Here is a 22,606-nt window from a genome sequence, read left to right as displayed (position 1 = left end):
TAAAAATGGAATAGATGGAACACATGATGACTCCATGTTTAACCTTTTGAGGAACGGCCAAATTGTTTTCTAAAGTAGCTGCAGCATTTTACATTCCCAACTGCAATGTACAAAAATTCCAGTTTCTTCACATCCTTATCAACACTTGTTATTGTCTTTTTAGTAAAAAAATTAATCATTGTAATCATTGTAGTATGAAAGTGACATCTCATTTGGTTTTGTTTGTTTTTGTTTTTGTTTTGAAACAGAGTCTTGCTCTGTTGCTCAGGCTAGAGTGCAGTGGCATGATCTTGGCTAAATGCAGCCTTAACCTCTCAGGCTCAAGTGATACTTCCACCTCAGCCTCCTGAGTAGCTGGGACTACAGGTGTGCACTATCACACTTGGCTAATTTTTGTATGTTTTGTAGAGATGGGGTTTCGCCATGTTGCCCAGGCTGGATCTTATTTATTCTTTCTGCGTCACCTCGGGGTTCTGAGTGTTTCTTCATTATCTGGCTGAGAGGGCTAGGAACTGCTTTCCAGCAAAATCTGGGACTTGTTGGCCGGTGCTATCATGGCTCACCTCCATCTGCCAGGGGGCTGGCTATTTTTCACTGACTGCTTTTTCTTTTGGTGTCATATCTAAAAAAGCTTTGCATGACCTAAGGGTTCTTCTATGACTTTTATAGCTTCAGCTCTTTCATTTTGTTCGCAGATCCACTTTGCATGAATTTTTGTTCTAATGTGATGAAGTTGTGCAACTTAATTACTTTGCATGTGGCAATCTAGTAGTCCCAGCAACATTTGTTGAAAATACTATTCTTTCCCCCATTGAATCGTCTATGTACTCTTGTTGAAAGTCATTTGAGCATAAGTTCATTCATATAAAGATTTAGTTCTGGTCTTGCAGTCCTATTCCAATGATACATAGATCTACTTTTATTTTTATGCTAGTCCAGATAGTCTTGATTACTTTAGTTTTGTAGTAATGTCCATATAAATTGTAGAATCAGCTTCTCAATTTTTGCAAATAAGTCCATTGGGATTTTGATGAGAGTTGTATCATACCTATAGATTAATTTGGAAAATATTGCCATACCAACCACAAAATCCATAAACAAGGATATCTTTCCATTTCAATAGTTTTTTAACTTCTTTCAACAATATTTTTATCTTATTTCAACAATCTTTTTCAGAATATAAATTTTGCACACTTTATGCTAAAATTAATTCCTAAATATTTTTTCTCTTTGATGCTATTGTAAGTGGGATTATTTTTCATTTCATTTTCAGTTTAATCATTGCTAGTGTGTAGAAACACAATCCATTAATGTATTATTATTTTACACGTTTAAAAATAATATATAGTTAATTAGGAGGGCAATGATTGATTATTAAGTCTACTTATCATCACATATATCTTGAACAGACTAAAATGTTGCATTTTCTGTGCAGGTATCACACTACAGAAAGAAAGTCAGGAAGGAATTCCACTCCAGACCCAGAGTCAGGAACATCTGAAACCTCAGGAAAATATATCACGACCCATCCACCATCCTTTAGTTTTAAAAACTAATTTTGAGGAAGAAGAGGAAGTAGATGAACAAAATGGTTAGTAGATCTTTTTTCAGGTTTACAATGCACATTCAAAAACCTCACATTTTCTACATATGCGTTTAACTATAAAGGTTTATGATGTAATATATAAGGCAGATTTTGCTGAGAAAATAACTATAATTGTATTAAACAAATTTAATTAATTATGTTCTAATTTGTTCTACATATTTATGATCTTTTGGATTGGAAAGTTTTTGTTATATGATGGCTGGGAGACAGATCTGATGCTTAAGTATACATAGGTGCTTCATATACACCATGGAATACTATGCAGCCATAAGAAAGGATGAGTTCATGTCCTTTGCAGGGACATGGATGAAGCTGGAAACCATTATTCTCAGCAAACTAACACAAGAATGGAAAACCAAACACTGCGTGTTCTCACTCATAGGTGGGAGTTGAACAATGAGAACACATGGACACGGGGAGGGGAACATCACACACCAGGGCCTGTCGGGGGGTGGGCGGCCAGGGGAGGGATAACACTAGGAGAGATACCTAATGTAGATGATGGGTTGATGGGTGCAGCAAACCACCGTGGCACGTGTATACCTATGTAACAAACCTGCACGTTCTGCACATGTATCCCAGAACTTAAAGTATAAAATATATATCTATATAAATGTGTATATATATATATTTATATATCTACAGGTGCTCATAGAGATACTAATAAGCTATCTTTTTTATATATAACTGTTTCTAAAACATTGATGTGCATGTGTATCTGTTTACATACATACATACAAAAAGTTTCACGTTTAATCCTGGAAGTTATAGAGAACTATGTAGTAGTTAATAATCTATAAATCACTGTCATTTGCATTATTCTAAGTCATCCTCACAAGAGTATGAACAGGCTTAGGACCCATGTCTTTGCATTTTAGTTCATCCTTTGCCTCCCATATCAACCCAGCACAGTGGTGCCAGAAAGTGTGTATATACAAGATAAACATGAAGAAAAACTCTCAGTCTGTCTTTGTGCTGGAATATGTCCTTCTATGGACTATGGGCCACCATAGTTTCTCTGCTTGGGGATACACTGAGCTATTTATTACTGTTTCTGTGTGCTGCAGTTCCATGTCTCTCATGCCTACCTCAAACTTGAAATAAACATACACCATCTCAACACTGAGTCTATACATTCAGCATCTCATTTCAAAGTACATAATACATAGCCCCTTGTTTTCTCTTGACATTGTTTTCAATACTTAAAATGTAGCAATTTGAAGCATTTACTAGTATGTAAAATTATTGATTTAAAAAATATAAAAAAGTAATCTATCCATGAGAACGGTATTTGGGGTTTTCCTTTCTGGTTGATAAATTTTCAGATTATTTGGCATTGGGACAGTTTAATTTAAAAATATATATCCTATAGATGCTTCTAGTTTATGGACAAAGACTCCTGAAGAAATTGAAGAAAAAAGGGCAATAAAGGAGACGTGTTATAAATCTGGTAAGAAATCAAACATTTTTGTATTTTCTAATACTTGATGTGATAAATATACTAACCATTACTTTTCTTATGGTTGATTAGGGGAATACTACAGATTTCATACTCCTCCAGATATTTTATCATCAAAAAGCATGACCCCTACAGCAGAAAAAGAGTTAGAAAAGCCCTTGGAAAATGGCAGTGAATTGCAAGAAGGTAAGAAATGAAAAGGCAGCATTCATAGTGATCTATAAGAGATACTTGGTGTGATAGACTGAATTATTTAGTATGATGTACAGAAGAATAAAATGATAAATAATACATCGTAATTGAGCACCAGAAGAAAGTGTTTGTACTGGATGACCCAAAGCTGCTATTAATGGGATTATGTTATCCTAGAGAGGTGACAGAATCGATAGACTTCATTAACACGTAATTACACTACAGACTCCATGGCGTAATGCTGTAAATAATTTGCTTTTACCATTTTATTTGTCTTTGAAATAAATACCCCTGTAAAAGAGGTCTAGATTTTTCTTTCCGAATAGAAAAGTAAACCTAGCCCAAGAAGAACAAAAGAGAGATCACAGAATGACGCTAGTGGCAGAACAGAGATTATTTGGTCATTGAATGAAAGTCTTCTGTGGACCAGACTATTTCAGGGGCCATGCTGGAGAACAAATCGAAGGCTCTGCGTTTTATGGCGCTTACCTTTGGAGAATCTGATTTACTGTGGATGAACATCTGCAAGATACGCGTCTGTTTTGTAGCGAACTATCCAAACGTGGCGATAGGTGGCAGCAACACACCATCAGACAGAGAAGAGTCCGCAAACCTTGGGAACCATATAGGGAAGGACAGATTGCAGGCCCGCACTACTCAGAGGAGAAAAAACAAAAGGAAACAAAAACAAAAGAAGAAAACAAGTTAGCATTGAACATTAAAAATGGCAGATTATAAAGACAATTATATGTACTTTTGCTTTATATTATGCTTTAAAAGGCTTTTTATTTTTAAATAGTTTCGGTTAATTCCTATATACCCTTCACCTAGATTTCCTTCAAACGTTAGCATTTTAGCACATTTGAATTTTCACTCTCCTAAATATATACATTGTTATTATAATCTTCTGAATTGTTTGAGATAATAAGTTACAGACATGATATCTCTTTGCTTTTACATAACTGTAGTATAAATATAAAAATCAGAAACTAACCACTGATAGAATATCATTTACAACCTTCTTTTCCCACAAATTTTACCAGTTATGCCATTAATGTGCTTTATAGTAAAATAAATTTTTTCCCCTAGTCTAGGATCCAATCCGGAACCACACATTGCATTAGGTTGTCATGTCTCTTTTATTTCGCTTTTAATAGTTTATTTTAGAAGAAAATTATCCAGAAATGCATGAGGAAAGCTGAGAGTATTATTTAATTATCAATGTAATTAGCATTTTGTAGTCAATAGTGACTCTAATACTTTTTATCTGATTGTTCATGGTGAACAGATAAAATCAAAAGCAATATTATAAAATTCCTTATATGAGAAACATATCAAACTACATATATTATGTATATACAATAGTGTTAGATTGCTTACAATTTTTAATTGCCATTGAATAAATAATCCAAATAGGAGAATATACTTGCTTACTTCTTTGTTGACACAGAATTTAAAACTCATGTATTTATTAATTTAATGTTCATCAGATCACTGTGCAAACAATAATTGCATTAACTTTAAAGCTTTTTTACTCTCATCATGAATTCTATCATAAATTTCTTATTTAAGCATCTAATAATTTCTGGGGTGACTTTTTTTCTTCCTATTTCTAGGAGATAGTCTTACAGTTCCGACAAAACTTAGCCAATATGAAAGGCAAGGTGAAATAAAAACATCACTGCATGGGAAACCAAAGACTGACATTGCTGCTTTTGAAGATGGAGGTGAGTTAATTTATTACTGATTGACTCTGAATATATCACCACATAATAAATGAGTCTGAATTTTTATCTTTTACAACTAATTTTCTTTTTTTGTCCATGTCATGTTTAAACAAGAGTTTGGAGGTATATCACAAAATCAGTTGCTTTCAGAGACCAAAATCTCTGCCAAATACCTTGTGCGAATTTGTGTTCAGTGTGTAAGACATTCCATTTTCCATAATTTAATGAGAAACCTGTGTGTGTGTGTGTGTGTGCGCGCACACGTGTGTGTGTGTCTGTGTGTAGGCTCAACTCCAGACTGTAATGAATTCAGGTGTTATGTAGGTGCTGTAATAAACTATAACAGAGCTATAAATGAAGGAGGCACTTAATAAATCATTTGATTAAGTCTACTTTTATTTATTTATTTATTTATGAGACGGAAGTCTCACTTTGTCGCCTAGGCTGGAGTGCAGTGGCGTGATCTCGGCTCACTGCAACCTCCGTCTCCCGAGTTCAAGCTATTCTCCTGCCTTAGCCTGCTAAGTAGCTGGCACTACAGGTGTGCGGCACTACAGGTGTGCGCCACCACACCCGGCTAATTTTTGTATTTTTAGTAGAGACGGGGTTTCACCATGTTGGCCAGGCTGGTCTCAAACTCCTGACCTCAGGTGATCCACCCGCCTTGGCCTCCCAAAGTGCTGGGATTACAGGCATGAGCCACCGAGCCCAGTGGACTTAAAGTCTACTTTTAAGGAGCTATATTCAAATATATATCATTTGTCATCACATTCTAACTGTGTATTATAGCTTAAATATTTTGGAACTGCTTTTTAGCATAAACTTGTTGGAAAATCTGTCTCTTGACTGAAAATTCCAAGCGTTTGTTTTGAAAATATATAGAGACTTTGTGGTGAGGTTGAAAGGTGTGGCTGGTGGGAAGAATGTGTGTGAAGAATGGGAAGGAGGTTGAGAGCAGGTATCAGTAAGTACCAGTATCTCTTAGGCATATTGGTGATACTTTCTGCTGTCCCGGTGTCAGCCATTTTCTTCTGTGTGCCCCCCACTGCCTTTTTTTTTGGTGCTAAAGTAATTTGATTATTTTTTCTCCTTTCTTATATCTGCAGCAGTTTTAGTCTAGCTGTCATTGTTTTAGTCTAGCTGTAATTGTTTGATTGCCTTGAAGCAATAAGTTTTAGCTACAAAATAGAAACACTGGCAGTTTCTCCCAACAGAGTTCATTCACACTGTCTATATAACCTATATAAGTGGTATCCACTTAACCCGAGCAATCCTAATTGAACAGTTTATTGAAATATCATTAAATCAGATAGACTTTTTGGTTAATAAAAGGTTATTTTCAACCATTGATAAACTAATGGTTTCATATAAAAATAAACTTTCCTTCACTTTGTAACATTAATAATATTTTTCCTACTTTGTTGGGAGTTAGAAAATGTGAGAATGTCATTATACTGTCATTAGCCTATCTAGTATTAATAATATTGTTAGAGTAATGAACTAGTTGAAAAACCATACCAAAAGAATATTAAAAAAATTCCTTTATCTGGTATACTAAATTCTGGTATAGTCAAGCTTATTGATTTTCCAGGCATCATAATGTTCTCTGTGTCACTAGATAAAAAAATCTTCTAGGTATATGTGTATGATAGGTATATCTAAACATATTTAGGCTCCTGTATTCATAAGACATCTTTGAAATGAAGATGATCAAAACTGAAATTATAATTAATGAATTAGTATTCATTTCAAGAAAAATACTTGAGGCATTGTCTTGTCTTAATATTATTTTAATGTGTTATTGCACTTTAATAAAGGTCACAGATCTGAAGTGAATAGCTTGTTAAAATTTTACTTGTATATTTATCAATATAACCATATTTATGGCAATCCAGATGGCTCCTTCTCTCCAAGTCAATAGTCTTCTCCCAGTGGTAACCACTACTCTGGTCGCTATTACTATAGGCTAATTTTGCATTTTTTGACCTTTATATAAGTGGAAATACGCAGTTTGAACTCTTCTAGTTTGGATTCTTTTACTTAATGCTCTTTGTATTAGACTGATCCATGCTGTTGACTGTAGCAGTAAATATCTTTTTTTTTCACTTTGCTGTAAATATCTGTAAATATCTATAGATAGATATATACCACATATATACACACATATCTACATATAAGACATATATTGTATATGTGTATGTATATATAAAAACAAACATGGGCATTTCTCTATGTATATAGTATATATACACACACAGTTGATACACACACAAATACACACACAATTGATTCTTGTTCTTCCTGGTAGCTATGTTCTATAAAGTTGACATGAACACTGAATTAGCAAACACTGAACCATTGCTCCTCAGGGAACTATGTACACACACACATATACATACATCTCACAGAGATTATAACCTTAAATCATAGAAATTACTGATCCTGGTATATTCTGTTTTCCTTATTTTACAAAAGAGAAAACAAAGTTCAGAAGTCTTAAGTGACTCTCTTGAGGTTGCCTCACTAACAAGCCTCAGAACTGGGACTCAAACTCCTTCCACCTCTCCCCAGAATGAGAGCTTCTTCCACGGTGCTGTGCTGCCCTCTCCTGTCTCCAGCCATTCTCTGGTCATCTCTGTATGAACTGAAATGAGAATGCTGAGCATTGCCATTGTTAGACCTCAGCTAGGAATGTGCAGGTCCAGCAACTCAAAATTTTCACCACTCTGCATACGTTTGCAAACAACAAACAAACATAAAAGCAATGCACGAAAGCACCATGAGTATTGATATTGGGATTTGATGGACAATATTTCCAGCTTGGGACTATTATTAACATTCTTGTACATGTCTTCTAAAGGCCATATGCATACCTTTTCTTTGAGATTAGCTTGCTCTGTATCCTTCCCACAATTAGTATTTTCAGTCCTTTAACTTTAGCCTTTCTGGTGGGTGGCAAGTGGTACATCATTGTAGTTTTAATTTGTATTTCCCTGATGACTCATAATGTTAGCACCTTCTCATAAACTTATTGGCCATTTTGACTTTCTCTTTTGTCTGGTGCATTTTTAAGTCTCTAGCCCATTTTAAACTTTTTTTTCTTATTGATTTCTCTAGATAAATCTGGATACTTTCTGACAACCTACTGTCCTGTTCACTAATTCTCTTCCTCTCTGCTCTTTAATCCATATTTTAAATTCTGAATTTCTATTTGACCTTCCTATCGATTTTCTCCTTAAATTCTCCATCAGTTCTCTATTTTGATAATGTTCCTGTTATTTTTTGCAACTCCCTGTTTGATTACGCTTGGGTATCTTTCCTTTTCCTCAGGTTTTTGCTCAATTGTCCTGTCTTACTATGCCTTCTAATATTTTATTTGATGCTGAACAATATAGATAAAAATTACATAGTGTGTGAATGATGTTATTTCTCCACAGAGAAACTTGTCTCCTGGCAGGCAGCTAGACTATCAGCAGGCCACCTTGATTCTGTGCAGGACTAGCTTTGGGCTTTATTAGGGATGATGCCGTAGATGATACATTATTTTTCCTTTCTTTGAAGGTATAGTCCTTATTCCTCGGATAAGACCCTTACCCCTGAAACATTGCTTTACTGGGTTATCAACTGAGACATGGGATGTTCACCAAGATACCTCTACTCTGGCAAAGGTTGAATGCCAAATTTTACCTCCCAAGCAGTATGTAGATGCTGAAATCTCTGACCAGTTTTTAGCCTCCCAGATGCTGTTTTTGCTTATTTCCTAGGGTTCCACACTGTACCTGAAAAGTATGGGAGTCAGATAACAATTTAAAGGGAGTTTTATGCCTATTTCAGAGGAACTTCTTTGTTGTTCTTCCTTTTTCATTCCCCCCTCAATTTCAAGCCAATTAGTCCCAGACTTTTGGCTCTTTCTTTTTCACCTCCTTGGTGTCACTTTCAGGGAAAAATCTGTAGTGAGTGTGGAGTGTAACTCCTTCAGGGAAAAAAGCCAGGGTGAATGTGAACATACAATTGACTTTGTGTCCTTCCATTGCTCTCAGGCATTGCAGTCACATGCACTGGGTTGTTTTCCAATCAGTTTGTTTTGGTATTTTATAGTTGTTTTTGGGATGAAAGTTATTCTAATAAAAGCCATTTTGGTCATGGTAGAAACCAAAAATCTTTTTGACATTTTTATCACTGGTTTTGTGTAAGCTCCTTGAGGCTAGGAACTGTATATAATCAATCACTATAGATAAATCTCTGTAGTAGAATGCCTGGCACATTATGTGCACTCAGTAAATACTTGTAGAATAAAGGATGATACGTTCAAATGCATTGAATGACTGAGTGAATGTAGACATGTTTATAAAATTTACAGTTAAATGGAGGTTAATTTGTTGGAACAATGAGCCAAATTTACAGGGTAACTTCAAGCAATGATAAACATACATTCTTACATTTAGGTACAAAACATTAAATAGTGGCTTTTCTTTAAGTTGGGAAAAACCCAATATGATGGTGTTTTTGAGGGGAAAATAGAGTGAGTTTTTTTGGCCACAATGTTTTACAACAATTTAGGCATGTGTCTTCACTACCAAATAGCAACGGTAAAGTCACATTGGATTATTAGAAGCAGTATAGAAAGATAGTTAAATGTGATTTAAAGTACTCAGTAAAGGGTCAGATTCCTAGCAAATTACTCCATGAATGGCAGTTATTATTTTACTAGTTCTGCTGATTTCTCCACAGCTTAATTCACATTTGGGTGTCATTTTAAAATAAGGTTATTTGAAACTAATATGTTAAGAAAAGGTAATTTGTATGGTGAAGAATTTTGGAATTTTGTATGTAACGTTTAAAGCAACTATGGATATTTATCCTGGGAAATAGAAGTCCTTGGGGAAATATGGAAACTGCTTTAATATATCTGAAGATGTTATATGGAAGATAAATTACATTTACTCTGAGTATCTCTAAAGGGTGGGACTAAAGATTATTATATATTAAGGAAAGTTTTGTTGACTCTGAATTTTCTTGCAATTATCTATATGTAAGTTTACATACTGCATATTCATATACATATATATTAATATTCATGTAATCTAATCATATAAATATATGGAGATGGATATGGTATCACTGAGAAGTGTCCAAAGAAAAGTGAACAAAAGGGGTATTGTAGAAAATGTTCCTGTATTGAAGCTAGTTTGTATCACTTTCTGCCATTGTTGCCACTGACAGTAAGGTTTTGTCATAGGAGGTGACTGTTATGTTCCACAGAGGGTCATATTTCTTGGAGTCGATGAAAGTGAAGCTTTAACTGAAGAGAAAGAAATCACCATATCAAAATGTTCAAATACTAAAGGTATGAATTATTATATAATTTTCATTCATTTGTAATTTGGCTAGACAAGTTAAAGATAAGCTTGCTTATTATAAAAACCAATATAAGAGGAATGGTAATAAATCAAAATATACACTGAATAGGAGTCAAGAGCTCTAAGGGTCCAGTCCTGGCTCTGTCCCTAATTGTATGACCATTTTTTTAGTTTTCTTACCTGAACAGTAGCCTGTTGGACTGTATAATTTCTAGTATTGCGAGTTCTAAAGTTACTGGCTCTCTTAAATGGCAATACCAAGTCCTTTAATTTATAATATCAGTATAATTGAATTTTGTTAGAAAACATTGCTTGTGAACATTGTGAAGAGTTTAATCTCAAAAAGACTTTTGTATTTTATAATTGTTGCTAACACTAGTCTGTGAATAATCAAGAGATATAATAAAATACATCCTCTAGAGTTTTACACTGCCCTTAACTGTACTTAAAATCCACCAGCTGGTATCTCTCTACTGAGTGCCTCTCAGTCGCAGACTAAAAGTACAGCTGTCCTGCAATTAGGGGGCTTCACATACTTTCAATAAAAATATAAACCCATTTTATCTACCATTAAATATTCTCAAGCATAGGAAAGGTTGCCTGTGATCAAATTATTTTTGTGGAAAATTGTAAATCTTTCTCTCATTTTCTCACTCAGAGATGGAAAGGTTTTCCCCAGTCCATCAAAGAAACTCTTAAAGCTGTACTGATATGGTAGCCACCAGCTATGTATGACTCTTTAAATTTAAGTTAAAGCTGAATAAAATAAAAAATTCAGTTTTTCATTGGCACTAGCCACATTCCATGTGCTCAACAGTCACAGGAGGCTAGTGGCTGCCATATTGAACAGCACAGATTTAGAACATTTCCATCATTGTGGAAAGCTCTACTAAGGAGTCCTGCTCCAAAGCATATAGCAAGTTAAAGTTGTTAAATTTAAAATATTTTCAGAGCCGCAATTTAAATGGGACCATTCAATGTAAAAATGCAAAACCTTTTAAATCTTTTGTATGGAAATATTAAAAATACTGCCACGATTTTCTATTTACATATTGAAAATGATGGCTATAGTTTCCGAGTTTTGTTTTGTTACTCGTGACATTTCGAAATCCATGTGGCAACTAGGGAATGTTAATGATGCTTTTCTCACAATTCATAAATATATATATTATTTTAAAGAGGTGTTCCCCTCATGTAATGTTTGAATAGTGAAATAACAACTGAAATGCTTTTTTTAAAACTAATATTCACATTTTATTTTCTTAATTTGCTTTAAAAGATAACAAGGACAGTCCTCATCCAAAGCGTTCCCTAACTACTCGACCAGTACCTACAATGCATGTATTAAATGCTACTGAGAATATCAGTATGAAGTGCAGAGAGGACCCCTCTTCAAGTGAGACATTAGCTCTATCACTTTTTGGCCTTAGATATGTTTGTCTTACCATGGATTTGTTTTGCTTATTTAAAATAGAATTTTAAAAAAGAAAGAAAAAAGGTTTAAAAATTATTCAGAACTAAGAATTAAAGACAATATCCTCTACTAACTCTGACAGTGAACTGTGATGTAGGTCCTAGTAAATTATATGTTCTCCCACTAGTTTAATTTTGGTATTAAAATGAATAATACACTACCTTTTTGGAAGATTCACTAGCATAACATTTTAAATTGCACCCATAGTGGAATAATACATTGGCAGCTTTTTATTATGTTTTGGATTATTTTTTATTAGTTTGGCTTCTCCTTGACATTCAGTTCAGTGAGCTACTTCTCTTGATACAGTTAAGACTTGGGAATCTTCGATTCACAGCCGAATTCTACCAGAGGTACAAGGAGGAACTGGTACCATTCCTTCTGAAACTATTCCAATCGATAGAAAAAGAGGGAATCCTCCCTAACACATTTTATGAGGCCAGCATCGTCCTGATACCAAAGCCTGGCAGAGACATAACCAAAAAAGAGAATTTCAGACCAATATCCTTGATGAACATTGACGCAAAAATCCTCAATAAAATACTGGCAAACCGAATCCAGCAGCACTTCAAAAAGCTTATACACCATGATCAAGTGGGCTTCATCCCTGGGATGCAAGGCTTGTTCAACATACGCAAATCAATAAATGTAATCCAGCATATAAACAGAACCAAAGACAAAAACCACATGACTATCTCAATAGATGCAGAAAAGGCCTTTGACAAAATTCAACAACCCTTCATGCTAAAAATTCTCAATAAATTAGGTATTGATGGGACGTATCTCAAAATAATAAGAGCTATCTATGACAAACCCACAGCCAATATCACACTGAATGGGCAAAAACTGGAAGCATTCCCTTTGAAAACTGGCACAAGACAGGGATGCCCTCTCTCACCACTCCTATTCAACAAAGTGCTGGAAGTTCTGGCCAGGGCAATCAGGCAGGAGAAGGAAATAAAGGGTATTCAATTAGGAAAAGAGGAAGTCAAATTGTCCCTGTTTGCAGATGACATGATTGTATATCTAGAAAACCCCATTGTCTCAGCCCAAAATCTCCTTAAGCCGATTAGCAACTTCAGGAAAGTCTCAGGATACAAAATCAATGTACAAAAATCACAAACATTCTTGTACACCAATCACAGACAAACAGAGAGCCAAATCATGAGTGAACTCCCATTCACAACTGCTTCAAAGAGAATAAAATACCTAGGAATCCAACTTACAAGGGACGTGAAGGACCTCTTCAAGGAGAACTACAAACCACTGCTCAATGAAATAAAAGAGGATACAAACAAATGGAAGAACATTCCATGCTCATGGGTTGGAAGAATCAATATTGTGAAAATGGCCATACTGCCCAAGGTAATTTATAGATTCAATGCCATCCCCATCAAGCTACCAATGACTTTCTTCACAGAACTGGAAAAAACTACTTTAAAGTTCATATGGAACCAAAAAAGAGCCCGAATCACCAAGTCAATCCTAAGCCAAAAGAACAAAGCTGGAGGCATCACGCTACCTGACTTCAAACTATACTACAAGGCTACAGTAACCAAAACAGTGGTACTGGTACCACAACAGAGACATAGATCAATGGAACAGAACAGAGCCCTCAGAAATAATGCTGCATATCTACAACTATGGGATCTTTGACAAACCTGACAAAAACAAGAAATGGGGAAAGGATTCCCTATTTAATAAATGGTGCTGGGAAAACTGGCTAGCCATATGTAGAAAGCTGAAACTGGATCCCTTCCTTACACCTTATACAAAAATTAATTCAAGATGGATTAAAGACTTACATGTTAGACCTAAAACCATCAAAACCCTGGAAGAAAACCTAGGCAATACCATTCAGGACATAGGCATGGGCAACGACTTCATGTCTAAAACACCAAAAGCAATGGCAACAAAAGCCAAAATTGACAAATGGGATCTAATTAAACTAAAGAGCTTCTGCACAGCAAAAGAAACTACCGTCAGAGTGAACAGGCAACCTACAGAATGGGAGAAAATTTTTGCAACCTACTCATCTGACAAAGGGCTAATATCCAGAATCTACAATGAACTCAAACAAATTTACAAGAAAAAAACAAACAACCCCATCAAAAAGTGGGCAAAGGACATGAACAGACACTTCTCAAAAGAAGACATTTATGCAGCCAAAAAACACATGAAAAAATGCTCATCATCACTCGCCATCAGAGAAATGCAAATCAAAACCACAATGAGATACCATCTCACACCAGTTAGAATGGCCATCATTAAAAAGTCAGGAAACAACAGGTGCTGGAGAGGATGTGGAGAAATAGGAACACTTTTACACTGTTGGTTGGACTGTAAACTAGTTCAACCATTGTGGAAGTCAGTGTGGCGATTCCTCAGGGATCTAGAACTAGAAATACCATTTGACCCAGCCATCCCATTACTGGGTATATACCCAAAGGACTAGAAATCATGCTGCTATAAAGACACATGCACACGTATGTTTATTGTGGCACTATTCACAATAGCAAAGACTTGGAACCAACCCAAATGTCCACCAGTGATAGACTGGATTAAGAAAATGTGGCACATATACACCATGGAATACTATGCAGCCATGAAAAATGATGAGTTCATGTCCTTTGTAGAGGGACATGGATGAAACTAGAAAACATCATTCTCAGTAAACTATTGCAAGGACAAAAAACCAAACACTGCATGCTCTCACACACATAGGTGGGAATTGAACAATGAGAACTCATGGACACAGGAAGGGGAACATCACACTCTGGGGACTGTTGTGGGGTGGGGGGAGGCGGGAGAGACAGCATTAGGAGGTATACCTAATGCTAAATGACGAGTTAATGGGTGCAGCAAACCAACATGGCACATGGATACATATGTAACAAACCTGCACATTGTACACATGTACCCTAAAACCTAAAGTATAAAAAAAAAAAAAAAGACTTGGGAATCTTGCTGATCCCTTCCCTTCTTCCTTTTGTTCCTTGTTTTATTTATTGAACCCCTATAATATTCTTGGATTGCAGCCTGGCACTGATGGGAATACTTGTGATTTGCCCTCAAGAAGCCCAGTTTAGTGGCACTTGTTAAAAATATGGATTCCAAATCCTTGCACTGGGAGCTTGGGAGTGGATCAGAGGCATGATGTTTGAGGAGGAGACAGTGAATCAGAGCTTTATTGAGGGCTTAAAGCTTAAGCTGAAAGTTAGGGCACAAAAAGATTAATTAGTTTACTGTAGAGAACTAATGTAGTCTACACTGTACACTTGATGTTCAGTTTCTCTGTGCAGCGGTCACTTGTGAATTTTCAGGAGTCTTGCACAGTGAAGTAACAGAATGCCCCCTCTACAAAATTGTTTTAAGATTCCCTGGAGATATGTACCATAGAAATTCCTGAAACATTGAGAATACATATAAAATATTGATGTAAAAATATACAAATACAAAGTGAAAAATTTAATATTCTTAGAACTTATAAATTCTGATTGCTCAATCTTGACCAAACTATCTGTACACCCAACTTAAGAGCTTAAAATAATAAGGTAAAATTCACTGAAAGTATTTTACATTAATCCAACTTCTTAAAAAGTAGTAGTTTTGGCTAAAAGAGTACAAAAAGATTCATGTTGAAAATAAGAGTTCTAAAACTACTTAACAATAGCGTTATAATGAGATTTATAATTATATTTTGAATGCAATTTTATGTTCCTTTAAAAGAATCCACACATTCCTTTAGAGGAAAGTTTTTCTTTGAGGAAAGCTACTTATGGAAAGTTATTTCATCAATCTATTTCCAAGATAGATTTTTTTGGCACTTAAAAATAAATCACCTTTTGTTCTAAAAAGTAAAGTATTAGGATGGTGCATTTATTTTTTCCTCTTGCTTGACATGTGAATGCACAGATCTGTAATTATCACCTACAGTAATTTCAGAGATGAAAGCATCTCTTAAAAAACTGTAAAATTTGTATCTTTTCTAAGTGAATGATGTCCAGCCAGTGAAGAAGCCTCATTTTAAAGGTGTGAAAAAAAGAAAATGGATTTATGATGAACCAAAGAACTTTCCTAACTCTGGAATGTGGAGAGGTAAGGTGTCCATATATTTGATATTTCTAAATTGTAATTTTAAAAGAAATTAAATATATCTTCTACCTGAAAAACAAATTACTGTCATGTGACGTAAATGTTACTTTAGGGGTCAACTCAACTTCTCTAAACTTAATTATTTTGGCTTCTATTGGCTTCCATTATGCTATCAAGTATTTACAGTGCAATATGTTATTTATGAGTGTGAAACCAGCCTGTTTTATTCCTCACTCCCTCCCACCTTTCTTTACAGCAGTACAGGCCCCAAGTCCCCAAAATAAAATGAGTTATCGCCGCAATAATAAAAATCGAAATGCTGAGAATGCATCCTATATCCACGTTCAAAGAGATACTGTCAGGACTGTCGCATTGAATGCACCTTCCTGCAGCAGGCCCACGCATGGGTCCTTCAATAAAGTCCATGTTAACAAGGAACCCAGACCCAACCTCAGTCCAGGTGAGGTCGTTTGTTGATGTGGTTTACTCTTGTCTGTGGTTTGCATTCCCATGGAATTTCCTGATAGCTTGGCTAATCTTCACTACAACCTACTCCCCTCTTCTTTTCCCTGGCCATCACCACCACAGAAACTAGTGAGAGGATTTTTTCCATGTGCAGTCCTGCACATGATTGAAAGGATATGGAAGAAAACTCATGTTGTGTGCAGATGACTTTAGATCGCACCTCCCTAGAGTTTTTTTCTCAGAGCACTGCACTTCGTTCCTCCTGGACAGCTTTATGTCACTCTGGAGGATTGTTTTGGAATGGCTGACATTTTCTTGTTCCACTAACTGCATGGTTCAATTTTCACTGTTAGGCTAGTGCCTTGACTTTTCTGTAGGACTTCATGATTATTTTCTGAAAGGGTTGGTTTGGGGATTAATTGCCATATTTTTGACAACCTCTCACCTCTCTCACCATAGATAGATTGCTTCTAAATCATTTCATCATGTAATAGGCAAAGTCATAGTGTATGTCAGGAAGTACAAGGTTACAGGGGAGAAGAGAACCAAATCTCTTTATCTCTTTTTCTTCCTATGTCTCAGATGGATTTTGTTCTTTTGAAGTTGGGTTTCAGTTCTCTAAACTTAACAAAATGCTGCTCAATTCTATATGATTTCATGTTCGTATTTCTCCAAGTTCACGGTTTAGTTAGTGGAGTTCTGAATATTTTGAACTTATGGAGACATAAGACTATATCTTTCTTAGTTTATTTTATAATTTAATAAATTTTTTAAAAAGTTTATGGGTACACAGTAGGTATATATATTTCTTTTACAATTTAAATATACATTAGCTTATTTAAATTATTTTTGTTTTTGCTTTAAAATAGAATGATATATGGATGTGTATTTGTAAATAAGCATATTCTCAGGTGAAACTTGCTTTTAATTTTATTTATTACTATTATTTTATTTATTGATATTGTTATTGCTGTTATTGTTTTACTGCAACTGGATGGCTGTGAAGAGTACAATGAGTACTAGAAGAGTTGCCAATGTCTAGGTTTGTGTGAAGGTGCCAGAATTCATACTCTATATTGCTTTTGCACCATCAGTGCAAACGTCAACACAAGAGAAATGCAAATTATTGGTATTATGGATCATGCTTTGAGAACACAGCTGCATAGTAATATTTGAAAACACAAATATAACATTGTTAGATAGTAGTAGAAATGTAGATATGTCAGAGAAAAATAAGTATTTAAGGACCAGGTGAGGATATAAATGCTTTGGCTATCTGGGGCAGTGAGTTCACTATTGCATCATGCCAATTACTGCGACCACGGAAGTCACTTCATGGAAGGACATGGGACTTGGGCTGTACCTCATAGTTTCACAGTTTTTAAATAAAAGCTCTAATAAACATTAGCAGAATTTATGCAAAACTATGATGAAGTGATGCAGTGAAAATTTTTATTACATTTAGATATCATACTCTCCTGTAGCTTACCCTTATTTGAAGCATTGAACAGCCAATTAAGAATCTGTAACCATGCTCACTTATAACTTAAATGGTCTTAATAAACTCACTTGTATCCCTGATGCCTTAGCTTTGAAATGGTAAAATGAATTACTTAGAGAATAGCTTCACCCCTGAGATGTTTATAACTTTGAAACACCCTTGGAATATGATTTTAAAGTTATAAAATATTTAATTCCGGATTTTTTTCCCTCAGACAAATATATGTCAAAATCATATAATGATTCAGCATGGCGAAAACAAATTCCTTTTTCAAAAACATATTCAAAACGTGAAAAGATATATCCAGGTAACTATAAGTGGTTTTAATGTATCATGCAATTCTGAAAATGAGTAAATTTTGAAGTGCAAGGAGTATTTTAGAAAACATGAAGATAAATAAAAATTTCAAGATACACATGCACACTTAATTACTTGGAGTTTAGTAGATATCTTGTCTACTAGTAATTTAATTTTACTGTTCTACTGTGTTCCTCTTTGCCTATTTTTATGTGTTACCCAAAAATGTTTTTATACAGTTCTTTCCTGGACAACAAACAGTAATTGCAGCAATCATGTAATATGTTAAGATGCATTTTTTTTTTTTTTTTTTTTTTTTTGCTGTGCTGCGAAGCAAATATATAAAACTGTATTTTCACACAAGACATTAAAGCTTTGCTGTATCTACCATAGACAAATATTGGCTGGTATAGGCTGACAGGACATCCAAGATGAAATTTCTCAGCCAGCAGGTTCTGAGGGACTGTGGTCTCCTCCTTGTGGAACTCTGTGCTCTGGGAGACTGGGGTTCCTTGGAACCTCCTCAGGGTAGAGGTTTGTTGTATCCCTGACCTCAGGTTTTTCTTTTGCTAAACAGCTTGGTGTCTTTTTCCCGACTGTCCTGGGCTGGTTCAGTAGGTTTGGAAATCTACACGGGATAAAATGCTTTCAATTACTTCTCAGACAACTGAACATTTCAGAAAAAGTTCCAGTTAGGGAACTCCTACTGACTACAACTGTGACTCAAGGCACAGATGTGTGTTATATGTTTATATACTGATGATCACCGTTTTCCATTGTTCCCCCATCTTTCCCAAATCATATTGTGCTGCAAGAGAACCCTGCTGCAGTGCTATTTAATTGATTATACTTTCTCTTAACTTTGTGTGAATTTTCACATGTGATAGCACTGAATTTGGGGGGTGGGGAAAGAGGTGAAGAGTTGATGAAAATCCTGGGTGAAACTTGAAATTGTTGAGGTCTATAGCCTTTTCTCCTGTGGTCCTCTTTTTTTTTTTTTTTTTTGAGACGGAGTCTCGTTCTGTCGCCCAGGCTGGAGTGCAGTGGCGCAATCTCGGCTCACTGCAAGCTCCGCCTCCCGGGTTCACGCCATTCTCCTGCCTCAGCCTCCCGAGTAGCTGGGACTAGTCTCCTATGGTCCTCTTATGGGTGAGGTGATATTTGGAGTATTAAGGGATGTGCTCCTCCCTTATCCCCGTCTTAATGACTTCTCTTGTCTTTCAATAGCCTTCTCCCCTCCCATCCCAGATAGTTAAACATGAATTACAGGAGAAATTTAGGAAAGAAAAGGTCACTTCAGCACATAATACATGTACCATCTATGTCTAGCACTGAATCTATGCATCGAGGTACGGCTGCATTGCAGTTCCCAGATGCAATCTAGGGAGAAAAGCTTTGAAGAGAAATTTTTCAGTGCTATCTGGGTTAGGGAGAAGACAAGCCACGTTTAATATGAGAGGACTGGAGACAGCTTCTTGAGATTTTTCAAGTGCTAAGGTTGCGTGGGAGGGCATCTCACATTCCTGTGAGCCTCAAGTGGGAGAGAGTTCATGGGAGAGAGGACCAGTGGGTCCGAATGAAGTCTTCTGGCCGGGATTAAAAGGATAAGCACCAGAAAGAGGCTTTTGTTGAGCCATATTGGGGTGGGTCAGTATTTAGCTGTAATCTCGACAGATTGCTTCTGTCAGAGAGCCAAGGAGAAACTGAGCCAGCATCCACTGACCAAATCCTTGTTAATTAAACTATGGTCTGAGGACTAGCTGCAATGACATCACCTGGGAGCTTTTTAAAAATGTAGAATCTCCATCTCAGACCTGCTGAATCAGAATCTGCATTTTAACAACATTCCCAGGTGATTAAGACATACATTAAATTTCAAGAAACCTTAGACTGGGTATCTAGGCCACCATTAAAGAAAAATAAGAGCCCAGCACAGGACCCGCCCATGTCAGGACTGTTGAAATTATATTCTCTTACTAGCTCTCCCACAGCCACAAACATTCTCTCCTGTTCCAATTCCAGAAATTAGGATCAGTAGCAGGGAGGTGGGGTACAGAGAAAACCCTGAGAAAAAATTTTAAATCTGAATGTGACTGAAATGTAAAAGTGAGGTGCCTAATAAATCACTGAACTGGACTAAATTTACATGCAGAGGAAGAATGAGAACTTAAGAAATTAGATTTTATAATGAAATAGTTTGTTTTCTTATTTTCTTTTGATTGGGAAATGCATAACCTCACAATGCTTATCCTTCCCAATTGTTGTTATCACCAGCATAGGAAGAGAAAGATTAGCTTATGTTTCTTCCTGCACATATTCCTGCTAGGTCACAGAGCAGCATTTTCAACATTTCCCAGTGGACAGATGGACGGCTGGAAGAAAGGAGGCAGAAAACACAAACTGCCATGAGTCTGTTCCTCTAGGGCACTGGCAGCCAGGGCCACAGAAGTGTAAATGGACAGGAGAAGCCTTTTGGAAAAATGTTGTTGGATACTGTGGGGATAATGCAATAATACAGGAGAATGCACACGTCTGTGGGAATTAGGGGCAGAAGCTGAAGGCAACTGGAGATGTCATTCTCATTGGTGACCTTCTCTTGAGGCCACATGTCCTTTGTAATAGGGATATTGCTGGCACGAGTGAAGTTGCTTGTCTCCATATGATGGAGCCTTCGTTCTGTTCATTCTGCATGTCCCATAGCACGGCCTTATATACAATGTCACTTCCATTCTTTTCCACCCCTCCATCCAAATGCAAAACATAGTAAGCATCAAAAAGAAGTGGACTATTTGAATGGCATTTTGAAAACTGATAAATTAAAACAATAAGATTAGTTTTTCTTTGCCTTTAGATTTATGGCAAGTAATTAGCAAAAGAAGAACAAAATATCAGTGCACTAAACAAGAAAATAATTGAAATATTTTGTGTATTTTATTATTAGAGCCAAGAAGAAATGGGAGCAAGTAAACCTGGAGGTTGAGAGAAGATAAAAATGAGAAAAAAAGTGCCAGACATCATCTGATTTACAATCAAGAATGAAAATTCAAAGAATGAGATATTCAAGTACTCCATGCTATATAGTGGATAGCCAAAGATGATAAAAATGCAAATTCTGAAAATAAGATGCAGGAAGTACGTTGTGCTCTTTCAAAACTGATAAAAATGCAAATTACCAACAGCTGCCAGTGTATTTATGTAGGTCTGGAATTCATTCCATGCATTACTCCAAACATTTTAATAAAATTTAAAAGTTTGACAATTAAAATCATTCTTTAATTGTAAACCAAGTTATTGCACAGATTGAGAAGTAAAATTGTGCCTTTGATTTCTGTTTTGCAATATTCTTTATGGAAGAAACCTCACTTCTTATTTCTTTACCTGGATTTTAAGCTGGGCCCTCAGCAAAGATAACATATAAAATGTAAATACATTGAATGAAGTCTCAGGGTTACAGTTTGGTGATGAATATGTTAGAGGAATTCCAATAGAAATACACTTTAATGCATGGTAGAAAGAGACAAAGATTGGTTTATTACTCAGGGCAGTTGTTGAACAATGTTTTAATTGGCAGCTACAAAATCTATGCTGAGGTTTGCTAGATTCAAACTGAAAAATAAACATTTTCCTACCATGAAAATAAAAATTATATGATTATATTGGAGAAAAGGACATGTTTAAGAAAAAAGTGAATTAATAACAAGGTGTTCCAAATGTCTTAGTGATATTTTAAGGCATTAGTAACTCCAGAAGCATAAATATTTACAAGTGAAAGAGAGACATTATTTGAAAACTAATTTTGATTTCTTTTTGCCCTTTTTAGAATTGTGTTTTGAACAGTACTTTTAAATTTAATTTTTAAAATTTTCATCAAAATGAACCACCCGCAGTGACTGAAACAAAAACTTAAAAATTTATTCTTTAAATTGAAAAACATGTTAGAAAGCAATATAAGTAATTAACATTTAAAATGATGTGACATTTAAAATGATGTTTTTGTAAGTGTAGTATTTATACTTCTGAGTTTATTAAAGCTTAGAAATTCACTAAGACTTTGAGATATCTCGTATTTATATTTGCGTGAATTTTGTGGTTATTGATACCATCTTTTTCAATATTTATTGGGGGGAAGGAATCAGGGTTCTTACAAATATTTTATTTTACAGCATCTTTATAATATGTGGAGTAATAAAGCCTAGGTTTTGGCTTCTAATGGTGCTCTGTGTACACACTTTCAAGAAAATAGGGATATAGTCAGTTATTTTTTAACAAGGGAGCAGATAGAAATGGAAACTGTGGGCTGGGTGCAGCGGCTTATGCCTGTAATCAGAGCACTTTGGGAGGCCGAGGCAGGTGGATGGCTTGAGCTCAGGTGTTTGAGACCAGCCTTGGAAACATGGTGAAACCCCGTCTCTACCAAAAATACAAAAATT

At 35.6% G+C, this 22,606-nt stretch overlaps 1 protein-coding gene across 8 annotated transcripts in view; it reads left to right on the top strand.

The window, feature by feature from the left end:
* Positions 1-21,444, top strand: part of CUNH12orf50 (chromosome unknown C12orf50 homolog) — a 56,107-nt gene extending 34,663 nt beyond the window's left edge. For 4 of the 8 annotated variants that reach the window (XM_058424950.1, XM_058424945.1, XM_058424952.1 and 1 more), the window contains 10 exons: positions 1,436-1,591; positions 2,979-3,056; positions 3,138-3,251; positions 4,874-4,984; positions 10,224-10,331; positions 11,624-11,740; positions 15,812-15,916; positions 16,170-16,373; positions 18,094-18,186; positions 21,118-21,444. In XM_058424950.1, coding sequence (XP_058280933.1) covers positions 1,436-1,591; positions 2,979-3,056; positions 3,138-3,251; positions 4,874-4,984; positions 10,224-10,331; positions 11,624-11,740; positions 15,812-15,916; positions 16,170-16,373; positions 18,094-18,186; positions 21,118-21,143 — 1,112 coding nt within the window. In that variant the 3' untranslated portion in view covers positions 21,144-21,444. The remainder of the gene's footprint in view (positions 1-1,435; positions 1,592-2,978; positions 3,057-3,137; positions 3,252-4,873; positions 4,985-10,223; positions 10,332-11,623; positions 11,741-15,811; positions 15,917-16,169; positions 16,374-18,093; positions 18,187-21,117) is intronic. The other 4 variants (XM_058424946.1, XM_058424949.1, XM_058424948.1 and 1 more) reach the window with 4 other exon arrangements.
* The last annotated feature ends 1,162 nt before the right edge of the window (positions 21,445-22,606 follow it).

The sequence above is a fragment of the Hylobates moloch genome, unplaced genomic scaffold (genome assembly GCF_009828535.3).
Source record: "Hylobates moloch isolate HMO894 unplaced genomic scaffold, HMol_V3 SCAFFOLD_12, whole genome shotgun sequence".
NCBI lineage: Eukaryota > Metazoa > Chordata > Mammalia > Primates > Hylobatidae > Hylobates > Hylobates moloch.
This window is presented reverse-complemented; position numbering and strand designations above follow the sequence as displayed.